This window comes from Haliotis rubra, unplaced genomic scaffold (genome assembly GCF_003918875.1).
Source record: "Haliotis rubra isolate DU_JTF1 unplaced genomic scaffold, ASM391887v1 Scf896, whole genome shotgun sequence".
NCBI lineage: Eukaryota > Metazoa > Mollusca > Gastropoda > Lepetellida > Haliotidae > Haliotis > Haliotis rubra.
Genome location: NW_025767630.1, coordinates 48,540 through 68,832, shown reverse-complemented (window position 1 = coordinate 68,832; position 20,293 = coordinate 48,540). Strand labels below are relative to the sequence as shown.

Sequence of the window (20,293 nt, the reverse complement as noted above, 5' to 3'; positions counted from 1 at the left end):
TTATTATAAACAAGGAGCTGTTATCCATAAAGTTGTATGCTACATTATTAACAAGAGGTTGTTATCATTAAAGTTGTAAGCTTCAATATAAACAAGGATCTGTTATCCGTAATGTTTTATGCTTCATTATAAACAAGAGATTGTTATCATTAAAGTTGTAAGCTTCGATATAAACAAGGAGCTGTTATCCATAAAGTTGTATGCTTCATTATTAACAAGAGGTTGTTATCATTAAAGTTGTAAGCTTCAATATAAACAAGGAGCTGTTATCCGTAATGTTTTATGCTTCATTATAAACAAGAGGTTGTTATCATTAAAGTTGTAAGCTTCAATATAAACAAGGAGCTGTTATCCATAAAGTTGTATGCTACATTATTAACAAGAGGTTGTTATCATTATAGTTGTAAGCTTCAATATAAACAAGGAGCTGTTATCCATAAAGTTGTATGCTTCATTATTAACAAGAGGTTGTTATCATTAAAGTTGTAAGCTTCGATATAAACAAGGAGCTGTTATCCATAAAGTTGTATTATTATCAAGCTTCATTATTAACAAGAGGTTGTTATCATTAAAGTTGTAAGCTTCAATATAAACAAGGAGCTGTTATCCATAAAGTTGTATGCTTCATTATTAACAAGAGGTTGTTATCATTAAAGTTGTAAGCTTCAATATAAACAAGGATCTGTTATCCGTAATGTTTTATGCTTCATTATAAACAAGAGGTTGTTATCATTAAAGTTGTAAGCTCCAATATAAACAAGGAGCTGTTATCTATAAAGTTGTATGCTGCATTATTAAGAAGAGGTTGTTATCATTAAAGTTGTAAGCTTCGATATAAACAAGGAGCTGTTATCCATAAAGTTGTATGCTTCATTATTAACAAGAGGTTGTTATCATTAAAGTTGTAAGCTTCAATATAAACAAGGAGCTGTTATCCGTAATGTTTTATGCTTCATTATAAACAAGAGGTTGTTATCATTAAAGTTGTAAGCTCCAATATAAACAAGGAGCTGTTATCCATAAAGTTGTATGCTGCATTATTAAGAAGCAGTTGTTATCCAGAAAGTTGTACTTTCATGATAATCAAGAACTTGTTATCCATATTATTGAATGCTTCATTATAACAAGGAGCTGTTATCCATAAAGCTGTATGCTTCATTATAAACAAGGAGCTGTATTCATAAAGTTGTTTGCTTCATTATAAACAAGGAGCTGTTATCCACAAAGCAGTATGCTTCATTATAACAAGACGTTGGTGTCTATAAAGTTGTAACCTTCGGAACTTCCATCAGATAGTTGTAGCTGCAGCTGACATATTGTCTCTGTTGTTAAATCCATCAACACGTATAACCGATATGTCTGTTTTGAATTAGTTTCAAAGATGTCTTGTTAATATAATATGGGGTTAGTATCAATTATGTTAATTTCAAATTGACACCAAGCTGTATTGACTGCCGCTCTGCTCAGTTTACATCAGTTCTGAGTTGTTGAATACGGACTCAATGTGAAACAATTGGGTTAGTTTTCTTACCATACAAGGTCTAAAAAGTTAGTATAAAAATAGCCTTAGATGCATTTATCTGCACAGCTCATCAGCCACACAGTGTTTAAAATTTAAAATGCACCTGGACACAAAACCTTGATGATGAATGGTGTCAAGTTCTTGAATATACGCGTTATTCCATATATAAAACAACCATAGTCAAGTTGAGATCTATTTAATGTTCTGTTGATTTAGCATTTGAAACTACCTTTGGTATATCAATAGTTTTTAAGAATTTAAATTAAACATTATATGTAAGAGGAATACAACACATTTTATTGTCAAAAACCGTTCTAAAAACTTTGGCCTCTTTGACCACTTTGATTGGAGGTTTCATAGGAATAACATTGGATCGTGTTGTAGTTTGTGTTTATTACAAAAGTGAATGTATACATGTTCGAATAATTTAAATCCGTTTTCTAGTGACCACTTGTGTATTTTGCTAACACAACGTCGTAATTGTCTTTCAATAGTGGTCATCTTAATTCTTGTTTTGAGAAAATAACTTGCTCTCTTATGAAACTTTATCAAATGTATTCAATACAACTTATGGGTGAAATTCGTGAAGATCTGGGTTAGAATTGATTTTCAGTAACCCATGCTTGTCGTAAAAGACGGTTAACGGGATCCGGTGGTCAGGCTCGCTGACTTGGCTGACACAATCATGTCATCGTATCCCAATTGGGTAGATCGATGCTCATGCTGTTGATCACTGGCTTGTCTGGTCCAGATCCGATAATTACAGGCCGCCGCCATATAGCTGAAATATTGCCGAGTGCGGCGTAAAACTAAACTCACTCATCTGTAAGAAAGATTTTATATCGTGCTTTATAGAAATGATGAAAGGTACGAGTCATTCGTCGTCACTTACACGGTTTAGAAACAAGATGTTTGTTGACAATATATGTTTCCTTTCAGAACAGGACATCACTGCTCTCAGACTACAAGAACCCGTGCTGGAAGGACCGGAACGATACTATCCAATGCCTCCCGTATTTCCATCTCATTGGATCTGATAAATGCGGATCTACTGATCTGTTCAACAGAATTACTCATCACCCAGATGTAGAGACGTGTACATGTACTCTTGGGAAAGAGTCCAAATACTGGAGCTGGTGTCGGTATGGTAACGCATCGTTTTTTCTCTTGTCAAAGACAATTGCAATATACCTATATTAGGGCTCCCATCCACAAAGGTATTCCTCATGAAAAGATACAATTTATGAAAAAGGTTAAACAGATCGTGTCGCCACAGGGTAAATATCAACCATATACGTGGTGTCGTTGATGCGATGAACTGATTCTATTGAACGATGAACGTCTGTCTTTACATAAAACTGATTCTATTGGACGATGAACGTCTGTCTTTATACGAAACTGATTCTATTGGACGATGAACGTCTGTCTTCCTACGAAACTGATTCTATTGGGCGATGAACGTCTGTCTTTATCTCAAACTGATTCTATTGGACGATGAACGTCTGTCTTTATCTCAAACTGATTCTATTGGATGATGAACGTCTGTCTTTATACGAAACTGATTCTATTGGACGATGAACGTCTGTCTTTATATGAAACTGATTCTATTGGACGATGAACGTCTGTCTTTATACGAAACTGATTCTATCTGACGATGAACGTCTGTCTTTATATGAAACTGATTCTATTGGACGATGAACGTCTGTCTTTATATGAAACTGATTCTATTGGACGATGAACGTCTGTCTTTATACGAAACTGATTCTATCTGACGATGAACGTCTGTCTTTATACGAAACTGATTCTATTGGACGATGAACGTCTGTCTTTATCTCAAATTGAATCTATTGGACGATGAACGTCTGTCTTTATCTCAAACTGATTATATTGGATGATGAACGTCTGTCTTTATACGAAACATTCTATTGGACGATGAACGTCTGTCTTTATATGAAACTGATTCTATTGGACGATGAACGTCTGTCTTTAAATGAAACTGATTCTATCTGACGATGAACGTCTGTCTTTATATGAAACTGATTCTATTGGACGATGAACGTCTGTCTTTATCTCAAACTGATTCTATTGGACGATGAACGTCTGTCTGTATATGAAACTGATTCTATTGGACGATGAACGTCTGTCTTTATCTCAAACTGATTCTATCGGACGATGAACGTCTGTCTTTATATGAAACTGATTCTATTGGACGATGATCGTCTGTCTTTATACGAAACTGATTCTCTCTGACGATGAACGTCTGTCTTTATCTGAAACTGATTCTATTGGACGATGAACGTCTGTCTTTACATAAAGCTGATTCAATTGGACGATGAACGTCTGTCTTTATACGAAACTGATTCTATTGGACGACGAACGTCTGTCTTTATATGACACTGATTCTATTGGACGATGAACGTTTGTCTTTACATAAAACTGATTCTATTGGACGATGAACGTCTGTCTTTATACGAAACTGATTCTATCTGACGATGAACGTCTGTCTTAATCTGAAACTGATTCTATTGGACGATGAACGTCTGTCTTTATATGAAAATGAGTCTATTGGACGATGAACGTCTGTCTTTATACGAAACTGATTCTATTGGACGAGTAACGTCTGTCTTTATCTCAAACTGATTCTATTGGACGATGAACGTCTGTCTGTATCTGAAACTGATTCTATTGGACGATGAACGTCTGTCTTTATATGAAAATGAGTCTATTGGACGATGAACGTCTGTCTTTATACGAAACTGATTCTATTGGACGATGAACGTCTGTCTGTATCTGAAACTGATTCTATTGGACGATGAACGTCTGTCTTTATACGAAACTAATTCTCTCTGACGATGAACGTCTGTCTTTATCTGAAACTGATTCTATTGGACGATGAACGTCTGTCTTTACATAAAGCTGATTCAATTGGACGATGAACGTCTGTCTTTATACGAAACTGATTCTATTGGACGACGAACGTCTGTCTTTATATGACACTGATTCTATTGGACGATGAACGTTTGTCTTTACATAAAACTGATTCTATTGGACGATGAACGTCTGTCTTTATACGAAACTGATTCTATCTGACGATGAACGTCTGTCTGTATCTGAAACTGATTCTATTGGACGATGAACGTCTGTCTTTATATGAAAATGAGTCTATTGGACGATGAACGTCTGTCTTTATATGAAACTGATTCTATTGGACGAGTAACGTCTGTCTTTATCTCAAACTGATTCTATTGGACGATGAACGTCTGTCTTAATATGAAACCAAGGGGCAAATGAAAATTTGAGTTTGTTTTTTCATGTAATTTAAGATCACAAGACATATTATCAAATGCTATAATATCTAAGTATCTATCATTGATTGCGCTTTGAGATACTAATCTGTGGCTGGGTAAATCAGCGTAAAAATAAAATGGTTCAAGTAAGTGAGTGAGTGAGTTCAAATTTAACGTCACGTCGGCAATATTGCAGCCATATCGTGACAAGAATGTGAATAATAAATAAAGTCGTAATAAATAAAGTCAAATTATAAAACCATGTCAACGAAAGACAGTAAACTACCTAGAGGATCACAGATATAGATATATAACTAGTATGAAAAACTAAAAACTTTTAACTATAGAAGACAATACAATATAAAAACAGGCTATATACCTTTGCTACCTGCATGGACCCTAGCTGGATTTACACCATCACTTCAGCCGTCAGCAATTGGTTTAAGTAAGGATTCTAAGATGCTTCGATGAAAGATCAAAGGCGCCGACAGCACTTTATCTGACTTTATAATGTGCGCTTTTGGCATTACGTCACAATGTATTGGCGTCACTGTGCCATTCTAGTCTGCCCCCTCGTAATCGAACACTTTTGCATTACGTCACAATGTAACCGACGTCACGATGCATGTCAGTTGTCCTCGCCTCGTACGGCCTCCTACAGTAAACTACTCCGTTGCATCCCGTTTCTTGGTTTACAGTTGCTTCTCGCAGCTAACATCACTGGTGGAAACGTTACGTTTATGTTTTCCGACGTTTAAAAAACTGTCTCAATTCGACTCACAAGTTTTCAGCGGCACGGTAACGTTCGCAATATTTACATTCCCACAATGCAATCGTGGAATGTCACTTGACTACTCAGCTTCATCTGGATCTGCTGATCTAAACTTAAGTTGGTAGTAGAAATGCGACGTTCATATTGCCTCATATGGTTTACGTTAATCACAGATGTAATTAAAATAATTTAGAGAAGATATTTAATCCGAACGTAAACCGTCATCAAACTGTTTATCATTTGTTTTTTTCTGGTAACGTTCGTCTTAACGTAGGGAGAACAGACACATCAATAGAATAGGCCAGTTAGCCCTGTGCGAGGATATTTAATTTAGATAACCGAAACCGTCGTTTGTTTTCTGCCTTAGATTAATCGTAATTATCCTTAGAAAGTATTAAATGTGGCATCTTAGAAAAGAAATACAGTTCGCTATACCACCATGTGTAGTGTAATAAAGCAAACTTTTGCCCTGAACTATTATAGTTAAAGCACGAGGACGCACAAGCGTCCTCGTGCTTTAACTATAATAGTTCAGGGCAAAAGTGTGCTTTATTACTCTATACATGGTGGTAGAGCGAACTGTATTTCTGAATTAAATGATGACGATAATATGACCCCTGCTTGTTTTAAATGTAAATGTGTGCCGACAAAAAGCAGGTTCTATTTTTTAAAAAGATGACTAATAATATAATCTCCAATTATGATTGTTATTTATTCATTTCTTAGAGTCTTAGATAACATTTATATTTGAAAAAGTCGGATAAGATCATGTATAATTACTCTCTGTTAAGTATTAAGTAAGCGCCTGTACAGTTTACCATTTTACATAGTATTGATAACATGCGATATTTGCAACTGACTGTAAATGAAACAGATGATGAAATAAACAGAGAGGAATCGGTTTCTGACAAAATGACTGAAAACCAAGTATACATGTTCCATTTACTCGTAGGACGATTAATACGACTAAATGACTTTCAAGAAATCATGGTCACATGTTCGGTTTACTCGTAAGACGATTATTGCGGCAAAATGACTTTCAAGAAATCATGGTCACATGTTCAATTGACTCGTAAGACGATTAATGCGGCTGTGTCAATCATATTTTGCCCCTGTCACTTGCCGTATATTTTAGTCGAAATTACAATGACTACGGTTATAACAAACTACAATCAGAGGTCCATTTGAGATGGTTATAACCTGAGTTTACTGAATTGCCAACTTTAGATATTTGCAGTTAGAAGTCATAGGTATGAGAATATATACTGGAACACAGAGTTTCTCCTACTCTTCGCGATCATTTTATGATTTAAAGCAATGTTTGGTATGTTGACTAAAGTGTTCCATACTAGTCAGCATAATGAGGACAAATGTGAAGATAAACTGCCATGAGTGAGTTAGTGAGTTTTGTTTTACGCCGAAATCAGCAATATTCCAGCTATATGGCGCCGGTCTGTAAATAATCGAGTCTGGACCTGATAACTGGGAACCGAGTCAATCAAGTCAGCGAGCCTGACCACCCGAATATCAAAATTCTAACCCGGACCTTCACGGGTCACACAGCCACGAAATGCATGTTAAGTGAAATCAGTTATTAGCTCTTTGTGATAATTCTTGTAAGGTTTCCATGAAATGTTTATTTCCTCAAACTAATTTAACCTGTATCCATAACCATGTGTACGATTTGCTCGCTCGTTTGGTGTTTTATTGCAGACAGCAGTTTGAGTCGCATAAATTTGGAGCCGCATTAGGCTCATAATCTGCTAATGTAGGATGCGATCAGACATACCTTCTCTTATAGAATCTTACGTAAGTGTTTACGTTCAATACGAAACTTGTGAGGTGACTAATGGGATCGGGTGGTCAGGCTCGCTGACTTGGTTGACCCATATGTCATCGTAACCCAATTGCGTAGATCGATGCTCATGATGTTGATCACTCGATTGTCTGTTCCAGACTTTGTCAAACAGGTGAATTATTGCTGAGTGCGGCGTTAAACAACAAGCAAACAAACAATACGAAATTATTTACATGTATGAGCAAAGTACAGACAGATTTCCTGGAACAGTGGTGGAATAGTGCTTCAAATCATCCTTGTTTGAACATTGAGTGAGAGGCTGAGTTTGGAGAGAGTGGCTGAGTTGGTTTAACGCCGCTTTGAATAGTATTTCAGTTATTGCATGGCGTGCTGATGTTTGAGGAGGTCCGAAGTGATGAATCTCTCACACATATACCACGTGGTGGAACCCAAGAGACTGGATTCGAACTGAGATGATTAGGTTTCTGGCGTGTACGACTGGGCCATCCATGCTTCCAGTTGTGACAGTGGGATTTGGCCAAGTTATAATTTGTTTAAAAATACAGTTCAGTTTTGACCTTTGAACAGTTATAATACAGCTGCATGGTATTGGATAAATCACGATAATGTCTGCATAATACGTTTTGTTTCCAATATGTTTTCCAGGTTTCTTTCTTAAAACAATGACAGATCGTCATCGAACGTTTTCTGACTACATCGGCGTGTTCAGAGAGGCATCTGTTAAAATAAAAGCTCATACAGTCAATGGCTATCACTCTGAAATTGTAGGTGAGTTATCAAATAGAATATATTAACTATTGGCTTATGACTAGTTGCTGGATGCTTAAACCTAAAAGGGGCGGTGCGGTAGCCAAATGGTTAAAGCGTTACCTAACATGATGCCTACCATGATACCTACATTATACTGCACGATATCTACATGATACCGACATGATAGCTAACATGATACATGGGCAGTGGGGTAGCCTAGTGGTCGTCACGCCGAAGACCCGGGTTCGAATCCCCACATGGGTACAATGTGTGAAGCCCATTTCTGGTGTCCCCCGCCTTGTTGTTGCTGGAATATTGCTAAAAGCGGCGTAAAACCAAATTCAGTCAGTCAGTCAGTTAAAAGTAAAAATCCCTTTATGTTTTTGTCTTTATAAGTGTGTTGATAATCGTAAGAGAAGCACGGCTAGTCTTCTGTCCTTTGGTAAAGATGAACAGCACGAAAAAATAGCTGACAGGCCATGGATCATAATCGGAGTGATTTGGGGTTTGGCAGAACAAAGGAAAGCAATCTACACTGAAGTTCAGAGGACATATTATAAGATAGGGTCATTGATATAAAATTTAAAAGAACATGGTTTACTGAAGCCAAGATGTCAATGAAGCGTAAAGGAATAACTATTTCAAAATTCCATTCCTCCTTGTTTGAACTGTTATCTATGAGCCACCTGTCCCACGTTGGCACGACCTCTAGTTCTTAGAGAGTTTCAATTATTGGCTTACATTTATAATTACATTTTGTTCACTAGGGGACGGAACACCGATGGACTTCTGGGATTTCCGCGGATGGACGAGAATCCCTCAGAACAGAGGGCTTAAAGAACCTTTAGTTCTTACTCCACATTTAATGCGCCATGTGTATAAACATATGAAATTCCTACTAATCTTCAGGAATCCGATAGACAGGTATATTGTCAATGTTGGTGACAGCATTACGGATGTTTATGAATTTAACGATCATCTGACGATACCTTTGGTTGTAAATTGAGGTAAATCTTGTGTACAATTGTGTTGCAATAGCTTGAGAAGTACCTCTGTCTTACTCCTCCTTTGACGAATTTTGTGACAAACTAAGACACATACACTGTGTTCTATATTCTACCATGACCTCAGTAAATACTGGATTGTGGTTGGTTAATCAAAGTCATTCAGAGGTATATAATCACGTTTTATACCTCTGATTTTCAAACATGGTATGTTTTTTAAAAAAAATCTTAATAACGCTCTAAATGTTTTATTTAAGCTATTATACTTTCATTATATATCTCTGATTTTCCAACACAGTACGTTTATCTCCTAATTCAACAGATTGATATTGAGTCATGGACAAGTGCAAAGCATTGATAGTTCGAATAATCCTAACAAATCAAATATAATAAGAACTTCATTAATCTAGACAAAAATCGGCATAAACTGTGGATGCTGAGTGACTTTAAATATATCAATACATTCCCAGCCTCATATGTCGGGATTAACGGTCTGGACAATCCGGATTTAACTGTAAATTGGCATTGTTATTTTCTGATTATACTCTGTCTGTTTGACTTTAAAACTAACTGGATATCCAGAGTCTGATGTTTCCAGATAGAAAATGGGTCCGCACAATCCTGGTTCGACTGTATTTTGTTTTTCAGGTTATATTCGGACTACTTTTTCATGAATTATGGACATTCACCTGAATCATTCCATGATCATGTTATCCTTTCCATCAGAATGATGGAGAACTGCATCCGGGACAATTCTTTGAGAACATGCATGTTCAGTTGGAAGATGTACTATCAACTGCCGGTATTTAATTTCTTGAACTTTCTTTTATAACACCTGTGTGTGAGTTGCATTTAACAGCGCTGTGAACTATATTCCATTAACATCAGGGTGCGTCTGTTTAACGTGGGAGGAAACCTCAAAGTAATGCGTGTCTCAGAAGTTTACCACCGCGTGTAACCCACGAGTATAAATGTTCACATGCCTAGAAACATAATCCGTGCCACCATTGAGTCCACAACCCACCCATTCTCAAATTATACCCGCAAGAGCCTCTCTATCCGCATGTGTTGCCAAGTCATCTGAGACTCCACTAATAGCTGTGCAAAGGTAGATAAATTCAATGAGAATGTTAAATTCCTGTGTTCGAACCCTAGATTCGCCTATATAAATATTCCCATGTTCTCCAGTCCCAGTAACTTAATACACAGAAAAAACGTAAATAATCAGCTCCTTAAATCTTAGGTATAATTGATAATAACACGACTATTAGAACCGAATATCATGATTACAGCCACATCCTCTCGTTACAAGTTATCAGTAAGTATTGTAACTTGGCACTAGCACTTTAGTTCTCTCTCTTCATGTAATAGCAGGGGTATGAGTGGCCCAGACACCGGAAGCACCGCAGTTCGTCATCAGGCACGCCAGAAGCTTAGCATATGGTGGTCTGGCATCCTCAATGGTTTCTAGGTTTGTCAACTCGGTGTCTATGCTCGTTAGTATCACCATAGTGGTAAATGTCTGAGAACTGCATCAATTCTGCACTCCCAAATTGAGCTTTCACGAATGTGTATAACTTGAAAAGCGGCGTTAAACGAAGGTTAACCACCCACTCACTTTCAAGCGGGAAGCGGGTTTAGGCACAGCCGCCTATGACAAGGCAATCCTGTACACAACCTATAAAAGTCGGCTCCATCCAGAGTCACCTTGATGTTTTATCTTGTCCGCAAGCACGATGTACGTTCTCGTTGGTTTAACCGAGTTGCAAACACCCGCGATCTCTGTCTCTTTTTATCTGATAATTTGAAATACTACCGAAAGCGGACCGATTCATTTATTATTTGTCATCCATCTTTCAGACCCGACTCCATATTGGCTGTTACTCGGTGTTTCTCAAGGAATGGCTTGCTGTCTTTCCGCGGGAGGACTTCCTCATCTTGAAGACAGAGGACTACAACAGAGATGCACTGGGGACTCTCCGAGACGTCTTCAACTTTTTATTACTACGTATGTTACATAATGCTCAATACCATTTAGTTTTTTTTATATTTTGGGAGGTATTCCAAGAAAAGGTAATGTAAGAAGCCGATAGGTGTTATTCATGTCGATTGAATATTCAAGTACCTACATGATACCAACATTATACATATCATGTTACCTACATGATACTGCATGATACAACATGGTTCAGTTGTCTAAGGTGCCACAATTCTCTGTGCAGAGTTGATGTCCTTGGCACACACCAGAAACGTGTGATCGGGGGTTCGAATCCCGGTTAATTATGTCTGTAGGTTTGTCAGTACCATCACCCGGGTCATGAGTTACACCAACGTGAATCACTCCAGGTTTGTCTCCGACAATACGCTGACACGCTTGGAACTGGGCTACTGTTCACAGCTTCGTTAAACCCAAGCCACTCACCAGCTACATGATACATGTACAAATATAACTATTGACCAACTCAAATCAAAACTCAGATATGTATTAATAATCACAATGAATGTATTTTCAGCTCCACTGAATGAAATGGCTATGGACAATCTCACAGATCTGAAAAGAAGACACGAAACCAAGTCTAAGAAACGTGCTCCTGCAATGAAGAATATTACAAGAACAATACTCCATGAATTTTACGCTGAATATAATAAAGAACTCGCTTTTATACTACAAGATGACAGATTCCTGTGGGAGACATGACGGTGACAAGTGGCATAACCTTCTCTTATGTGTATTATTTAAAAATCGTGTAAATAAATTTCATTAAAATGTTGATAATTTATTTGGAGCATTTTGTGCAGTGTTGATGTCACGGATACTTGTGTTGTACTCCGACGGCATGGGTGCTGCTTATTGTCAACCATTTATTTTAGTGTGCTAAATACTTACATGATACTAATTTGTTTTCTCGTGAAGTCCAAGTAACTTAATACACCTTTTTGGTATTTATGGACACAGAAAAACCGTTAATCATCAGGGTGCCGTTTCACGAAAGCCTCTTAGCGCTACGACGTCCTAGCCGGTACGACCTACTTTAGGATGTCCTAGCATAATGATTTACGACTGTTCCATGAAGATATCGTAAGCCCGTCGTAAACTCCTCTTAAGATATGGGTGTATTTACGATTTACGATGTCCTAACTTGCATAGCAACGCCTATGTAATCGAACCGGAAATGGAAGCGCACCTGTTTAAATTTTATCAGCGAAGAGCCAAACACTAAATATGAATTCAATAAAAGCTTATATGGTAAGTATGGTTAATTACAAACCTGTTGAAGTTTAATGACAGTATGTTACACCGCAAGATTCCATCATCAGTTTGTAAATGTGATGGTTTTAATAGTAAATAACAATATCTGTCTGCTCCGGCAGGACTTGTAACTCTCCTGTGTGGAGATATGGAAGATTGTAATATCAGCGTTGTTCCCCCTCGAAACGGCAGACGACGAGGAAAACATATTATGGACGCTTCGATCCCTAAAAAGAGGAAACGAAATTTCTCCACTGCGGACATTGATATAATCGTGTCTGGCGTGGAGAGTAATTTTGAAACGTTGATCTCAAGTCTCACAAATACGGTCACCAACAATGTAAAGAAGAAGATCTGGAACGATATCACCACGAAGTAAGTTCATTTGTTCCAACGACATGTTACGTGAAACTATCATAAAATCTAAATCTGGCCTATTTTTAACTTTTCTGTTTACACAAAAAGATTGAGAGACATTCCATAACACTTTGTATACGAATTGTCAGACTTATTTCATTCTGAAATAATACGGATAATGAAACGAACTAAATTTGTGGGGAAATGGTTTATTGCTATCAACTATGTTCTACAAAGTAAGAATAGTACAATTATACCAAATTAATTCATTGGTTTATTGATTATTATTTTTTCGTTTTCTCTTGAAACCATAATCGACTCCTTTTCACAGCTGAACCCAAAAATTATTATCTAACAATCTTCCCAGACTAAGATAATATTAATAATGACTGTAATGATAATGATAATCATGATATCATATTTTCAATATCAGACTTAATGCAACTGGTGACATAACAAGGAATGAAGAGGAGGTCCGAAAGAAATGGACAGATATGAAGGCATGTGCGAAAAAATCAGAGTCCGCCAGGAGGCTGAATGCTAAGAGAACTGGTGGTGGACCACCCCCTGATGATCTTACTGTAATGGAAAAGAGGGTAAATAAATACAAAGCATTTAGTTTTATAATGAATACAACAAACTGAGTTTGAGTAACACTAGACATGATTCATGAAAATGAAATTGTGTATGCACTAAGAAACTCAAAACATATCTATAATAATAGTAATAGAGCTACCATTTCCTTCTTTTATTAGATTCTACAATTAATTCCTGCCTGTGCTATTGAGGGATTCAGGAGGCATAGAAACACCTGGTAATGATGAGACTGTCTTCATGTTGTTCATGTACATGTATTAAAGTTACTGAAATATGTAGTTTAATCAAGTTCTAAATATATTTCAAAGTTATTGTATGAAATGTTTACAGTGTTTCTATATAACATCACAAATGTAAAATTTGTTTTACTTTCACAGTCTTCAGCATGATTCCATCTATTGCTGATGAAGCCGAAGTAACAACATTTCTCTTTGGTAAATAATGATGCAAACTCATTTCTTTGTTTTGAAGATGCACAAATATTTTATTTTGCAAAATTTCAAAACCTACTACTTTTCATTTTAAAGTTTAACTCGTTCTTGTCAAACGTAATAAATATCAAATAAATTTATATTTGGTGTAAAGTAGTTTGGGACATAAAAGCATATATAAAATTTAACAGTTACATAACTATCATATCCAATGTTATCATCCAGTTAATGTTGTGTGTGAAAAATGCATACAGTCACAACTGATATGTTTCAGATTCTCAACAGGAAGTGTTCTTCACACCAGTAACTGCCACAGATACAGAAGGCAGTTGTGGAGCTAGCACAGGTGTGACACCATTCCAGAAATTCAGATGATGAAATGCTACCATTCTTTGCAATTTATAATGACACAGTTAAGCAATTCCACTGATTTTAGCTACACTTTTAACATGTTGTCAGTTATAGTTATTTAAAAGAATGCTATGCATTTCAGATAAGACCAAGCTTGTGTGGTGGACACAATGGTCACTCCTGCTATTGAAAAAGTATGTATTTAACATTATTCAACTTTATTGATAAATATTTGTGCACACATAAAAGGTAATTTACTTTGTTAGTATCTCTAGCTAATAACAATAAAAAAAATTCTTTCAAGGAAAAACCTAAAGGGAAGCCTCAGTAAAGAAAACATCAAATGAAGGTATGTTATTGCTTTGTTTACAGTATTTTAGTATCAGTACTGCAATTGTGATCATAAATATTTCATTGGATGGTATTAATGAACATTCACACATCATTGATTATCACACAAAAATGTCTTAATCTTTTCAGAAGACATTCTGGGAGAAATCAAATCCTTTCAAGCACAGGAAGAAAGAAAGATGTATCTTTTGGAAGAAATTCTGTCTGTGCAGCGGGACATCCGGGACATCCAAAGACAAAGGCTGGATCTAGAAAGAGAGAAATTTGAATATAAAAAATCATTTGGAAATTCATTGTCTCCAATTATCAAATTTAATTAAAGGCACATGTTTACTTGTGCTGATGAAAGTTTTCATGTGTTTGTTTTCTTATTTGGATAAAACATATGTATGTAAAAATATATTTTCAATAAACACTAAAAATACTATAATGGAGGATTCACAAGCGTTTCTATAAAGTGGTTCAGGATTTTGAAAACATGCTACCTTTGCCACTTCAGGTAGGACATTTGGATATTACATGGCTTGTGGGTAGTAGTGGTGGTCCATTAATTGAAATAATCGAGGATTGGTCGCAGTGACTAGAAATGTTTTCATCAAATTGAACACAAACGATTTTTGCACACTTGTATGCATCAACAATATCTTTCACAACGCTGGTTTTGACTCCATGAAATTATTGTTCCTAACATACTAGTCATCCTTTAAATATCTTGCAGTTTGCATAAAACCCCAAAGAACTACATGGTTTTTTCTTATTTTTTGTGTACATTAACAAATATAACAGGAACATTTGATAAATGATGCTAACCAATTATTTTCTATGATTGATTGGTTGTAATGGATCAAACATCAATTATGATATTTTAACCAATTCCCAAAACTATTGTGCAGAGAAGGATCACTTACTGGTTATGTGTGTTGAAACCTTGTGTTGATAAGATTTCTCCTGACTTTATATCCATCGGTGTTGTAGTTATCAGAATGAGTGTTGTCCATGTCTGGTCCACTAGTCTCACACAGAACATCTGGCTCAGGCAACCTCAGTAATATTGCCATATTGTGAAGTTGCATGCAGGCAGTAATAATTTTTGATGCTCTTCTCGACTAAATAGCAGGCATCCAGTTTTTCAACGTTGAGAATAGGTTGATCCTCAACGTTGAAAATAGATTGAAAATAGGTTGTATATGAAAGTTTTTTTGACGTAGATATCCGACGTGGAATCAACGTTGAAGTTTGACCGATTATCAACGTTGAAAAAAGGTTGATCCTCAACGTTGAAAATAGATTGAAAATAGGTTGTATATGAAAGTTTTTTTGACGTAGATATCCGACGTGGAATCAACGTTGAAGTTTGACCGATTATCAACGTTGAGAATAGGTTGATCCTCAACGTTGAAAATAGATTGAAAATAGGTTGTATATGAAAGTTTTTTTGACGTAGATATCCGACGTGGAATCAATGTTGAAGTCTGACATATTATTAACGTTGAAAATGGGTTGTTCCGTGGTTGTGTCTGGGAGGTATTACGCTTTCCTGTAAATAGACTCGCATTTCATCTTTAAACTACAATAAAGTAGCACCAAACTCCTGCATCCAGCTAAAATACCCAAAAAGCTACCTGCAATAAACAGTGTTCAAACAGAAAATTGCAGTAAAAATATTTACCTGATAAAATACTTGGTTAAAATTCCACATTCAATATAATGTTCATTTAAGTTTTATGTCAGTTGGACGTATAATTCCAGTAAGAAGAAAAGAGTATTCCAAATTAAGAAAACTATTTACTGTTGTATTGTTACCTTGAAAAGGTGAAAATTGTCCCGAGAAGACATTTTGTCTGAATTTCAGCTCTTAGACAGACCCCTGAATAAACACAATGCAATGCAATTACTTTCACCATGAAAGGGATCCAAGATGACCAGGAACTATACCTGAAGACAGCACATAAAAAACAAGTCACTTTTCATGAAATCTTTATGAACACACACGCACACAGAAAACGTGGTTTAATGCATAATGTAAAACATCACACATGACATAGTCTGTAGGTGATCTCTGTTGTGCTAATAACACAATATCATCTGCATATAGCATCAAAGTGACATTTACGCCACCAATTTCAATACCACAGTTCAGATTTTTCAACACAATTACAACTCCAAAACACAATTATCAGCTCCTCTTCTTTCTGCCACCTCGCCTGGCGGTCAGGTGGATACTTCAGAAACGTTCCTAACTCTTTCTTGAAATTTGCTTCGATGCATTCCCATCTCATTCCCTTGAGATAGGACACATTCTGAAATTTTATATTTAAATACATGAATAAGTTATATGGAAGATATATTGTCTTAAATGATTCAAGCATTTGTTTAATCAATCACTTGAAAGGTTCATTTCACTGCTGTAACTTGGCATGTGAACATATGAACAGCATCAATACAAAAATATGACGAAAAGTGTAAACAATTTATATTTTCAACCGAAGGAATGGAAGTTTTCTTTAAACATTTTCAAAGAAAATCCTCAATTGCAAGTTGATTATTTAATTAGACTATGAATTACCGGTAGGATGAATTAGACGATGCTTTACTGTCATATATTATTTGCTATGGTCATGATGAAAATGCTGCACTTGGTAATTAACTTACCAGAGATGATTGAATACAACCTTGTATTCTTAAAAGAAAACTTGCCGTTTTGCCCATCAACATTCATTCTTGACATCAAATTGTTTGACATTGTCCTGCAAAACAATGGAAGATTGTTGTTATTCTGTCAGATTTAGTTTTTTTTAGAGATTCTCGAAATGATTATTTCAAATTAATAGGAGTTGAACTGATGTAGCAATTTTGCTACCAGGAGTCATAAATTGTAACAAAAGCCATTTTACATTAAATGATAAGAAAACAAAATGGGTGGTGGTTCACAGGTCAAAGAACAAGTCTATTGTGGAGGTCTCCCAACACCATTTGTTCCCAAACACAAGGAAGTATGGATCATGGAGTTCCTGAAAACAATAATGAGCTCTCATAAGTATACAATATATTCTCTATTATCTACTCTCTCTCTTTGTCATTTGTACACTCATAAAACTCAGATAAATAACTTTTTTATAATTCATAAATGTTTACACTTAATCTCTTATAGGAACGCTTAGAAAATCTCTCATATAATGAATTATGTGTGCGTATTATCTGCGACGTCATAACTATGCTTCTCTGAATCATGAACAATAAAATAATGAGATTAAACTCTACATTGCCAGAAATAATCTATCATACCATGAATAATAAGACATTGAATAACATCTCTTACAACTCCAATCTACACTCAAAAAGACTTAAATGTACTCGTAAACAAACATCGCTGGCTAACGCAAATTCTTGGAAACAGTGCATCTCTGACTCTCAATTCCAAGAAATGGAAGTCCTACTCTATTTGACCAAAGGTGACAGGTGGCCAAAACATATTGAAATGTAGGTCATACACTGAAAATAACTCTGATTTAAAACACTACAAATATACACCTTCTCTAATATATACTGATAGATGATCTTAACATGTAACATAAAAAAATGCTGATATCTAACAACACCTGTACTTTAAATAATGGACTCTTCCAAATCTCAGTATGTTTCACTGCACACATATTAGATTGCAAATAATGAAAAACCTACCCCTTGACAATAATGAAAAACATCATATTCAAATTCTACAGCTGACCAAATAATTCGAAGAGTGTGTTTCCCAGCAATAAACATCTCTATATATCTATAAATGTATGACTTCTGTCATCTCGCGTGCTATCTTGCATCCAGCTGTTTACGGCGAAAAACAATATGGCGCCAAGCAAGGAGTGCTCATTAAACTAAACATCTCCGGAGAAATCATTGTCATTTTTTCTCTTAAATGATCAACCTTAATATATAAATGAAAAATAAAGACCAACTATTATCACCAAAAGACTAAACATTATCACAAATATTCAAAACAAGTGGTAATGAAAGAGCATGATCATCTTCTCTTAAACTTTGTGGTGGATATACTGAAAACAAGTGAAATGTTAAAAACGTGTTACCTTAGCCTTGCTTCTTTATGTGATCCACAAAATTGCTGCCACCCAGTCTTCGAAGATGAGATTTCTGCAAATTCCATTAAAATAATCTTATTTCATAATTAAATGTTCCTTACATTAAAATTACTTCTTTTGTATGTAAGATTTTAACCTTTAAGAGACATGAATTATCATATCCCTTCCAAACAAGTGTAAGAATGAAAGTCTGTGGGTGCAGTTTTGTTAATTGTCCCATCAAAGAATCATTAGTGAAGTTACACTTTTTGTAAATAAATAAAAGTTCAAATAAATTATATACAATTTCATCCTTAACAAAGACATTTTAAAGTGAAAATTTTCGTTGCATTTCCTTACGCCATTCTCCACCACCCCTTCCCCCCCAATAATATACATATGTTGATAAGGTTCAGGGCGTGCTCAATGCATCATTTACTGATAGATCTATTCAAACGAACAAATGTTCATAATAATGGGATGCAATATAAAATGTTGATTAATCCTATCCGATTTTGTATAGCTGCCCTTAGGGACCGTTCATAATGTATGGCTTTGGGGTGATGTTGATTTTCATGTACAATGTCAATTAAACACCACCACTCTCCCCACCACTATATTTGCAAAATTCAAATCAGGTGATGGGTACGAAAGGAAATCTTATTCGATTATATAATAAAATGCCAAATATATGCATGCAAATATATTGAAAAATAACAAAACAAAATTTTGAGAAACATGTACTGTGACATACCGGTAACCTTGTGAGATAAAACATGAGCCCTAATTCAGAGTTTCTTGCTACTGCTAGATTTAAACGGCATTCCTACGTTTTCATTATACATGAAGGACATACTTACTTACAAATAAACACCAGCATGCCGAAGATGGGTCGACGGGTGGCTGGAGAGGTATTTACTACGACAATGTGGGTATGTGGATCACTCTCTTCCAGCCACGGCAACACAACAGTTTTAACTAGTAAATGATTTCACAAGTCATAAAAGCTACCAACAGCAAATTTATTATAAACAATAGCAAACTTCTAACAGTAAAGACAATATGCAATCACGCCGCCCAAAGCGTTACTCTACAAGTTATAAGGTACAGTACAATTATATATAGTTACAACAGTAGAAAGATTTTACATGCGCTTCTGCGAGTATAGTGCCTCCGGCAAGCCGGGTGTAAACTTACATGTTATTCAGGGTTTTCTTCCCTACGATCGAGATGCAACCATCCAACTCTCAGTGATTCGTCTGTCTCTCTCAACCGTTAATCGGAGAATCTCTCATCCCCGTTATTTCTATTGTGACGTAAAATCCTAGATACGAAACCTTCTAAAACACCTCGCTATGACGTCACAACATGGCGGCGCCCATGCCGAGACGTAGCTTACCTGAGGCAGCACAAGTCAACACCAAAGTCGCTACATACATTACGCCACATCAGGTAGACTGATGGAACGAGGTTAAGAGATGGCTTTGGATCTGTTTTACATACTAATTCCAACGGTATGAGCTCTCGTAATCTAAAGATCACGGTAAACTATATGTTGCAGTGCACTGGCACGGAACAACACTACATGGACAGTGTAACTGATACCGCGGGAATTAGTATACCCAAAATACGTCATAAGTAGTAAAGATATCTATATAGGGTAATTATTATCGATTACCCTGTACATTACAATATCCCCTCTTTTATTCTTAAATCGTCTCGATTTACT

At 36.0% G+C, this 20,293-nt stretch overlaps 1 protein-coding gene across 1 annotated transcript; it reads left to right on the top strand.

Moving 5' to 3' along the window:
- The first annotated feature begins 8,071 nt into the window (after window positions 1-8,071).
- Window positions 8,072-14,096, top strand: LOC124263708. The gene is made up of 8 exons (XM_046698373.1): window positions 8,072-8,168; window positions 8,918-9,074; window positions 9,803-9,956; window positions 11,015-11,162; window positions 11,668-11,739; window positions 12,527-12,779; window positions 13,195-13,357; window positions 14,064-14,096. The coding sequence occupies exons 2-8, from the start codon at window positions 8,932-8,934 to the stop codon at window positions 14,094-14,096; spliced, it is 966 nt and encodes a 321-aa protein (XP_046554329.1). The 5' UTR covers window positions 8,072-8,168; window positions 8,918-8,931.
- Window positions 14,097-20,293: the final 6,197 nt, after the last annotated feature.

What these genes read in the sequence shown, in the direction of transcription:
- LOC124263708 (XM_046698373.1), top strand. Translation starts at nt 8,932, where the DNA reads ATGGACTTCTGGGATTTCCGCGGATGGACGAGAATCCCTCAGAACAGA. An exon ending in AGATGTACTATCAACTGCCG is followed by an intron (nt 9,957 to 11,014) that starts GTATTTAATTTC and finishes TCCATCTTTCAG; the next exon opens with ACCCGACTCCATATTGGCTG. An exon ending in TGGAACGATATCACCACGAA is followed by an intron (nt 12,780 to 13,194) that starts GTAAGTTCATTT and finishes TTTCAATATCAG; the next exon opens with ACTTAATGCAACTGGTGACA.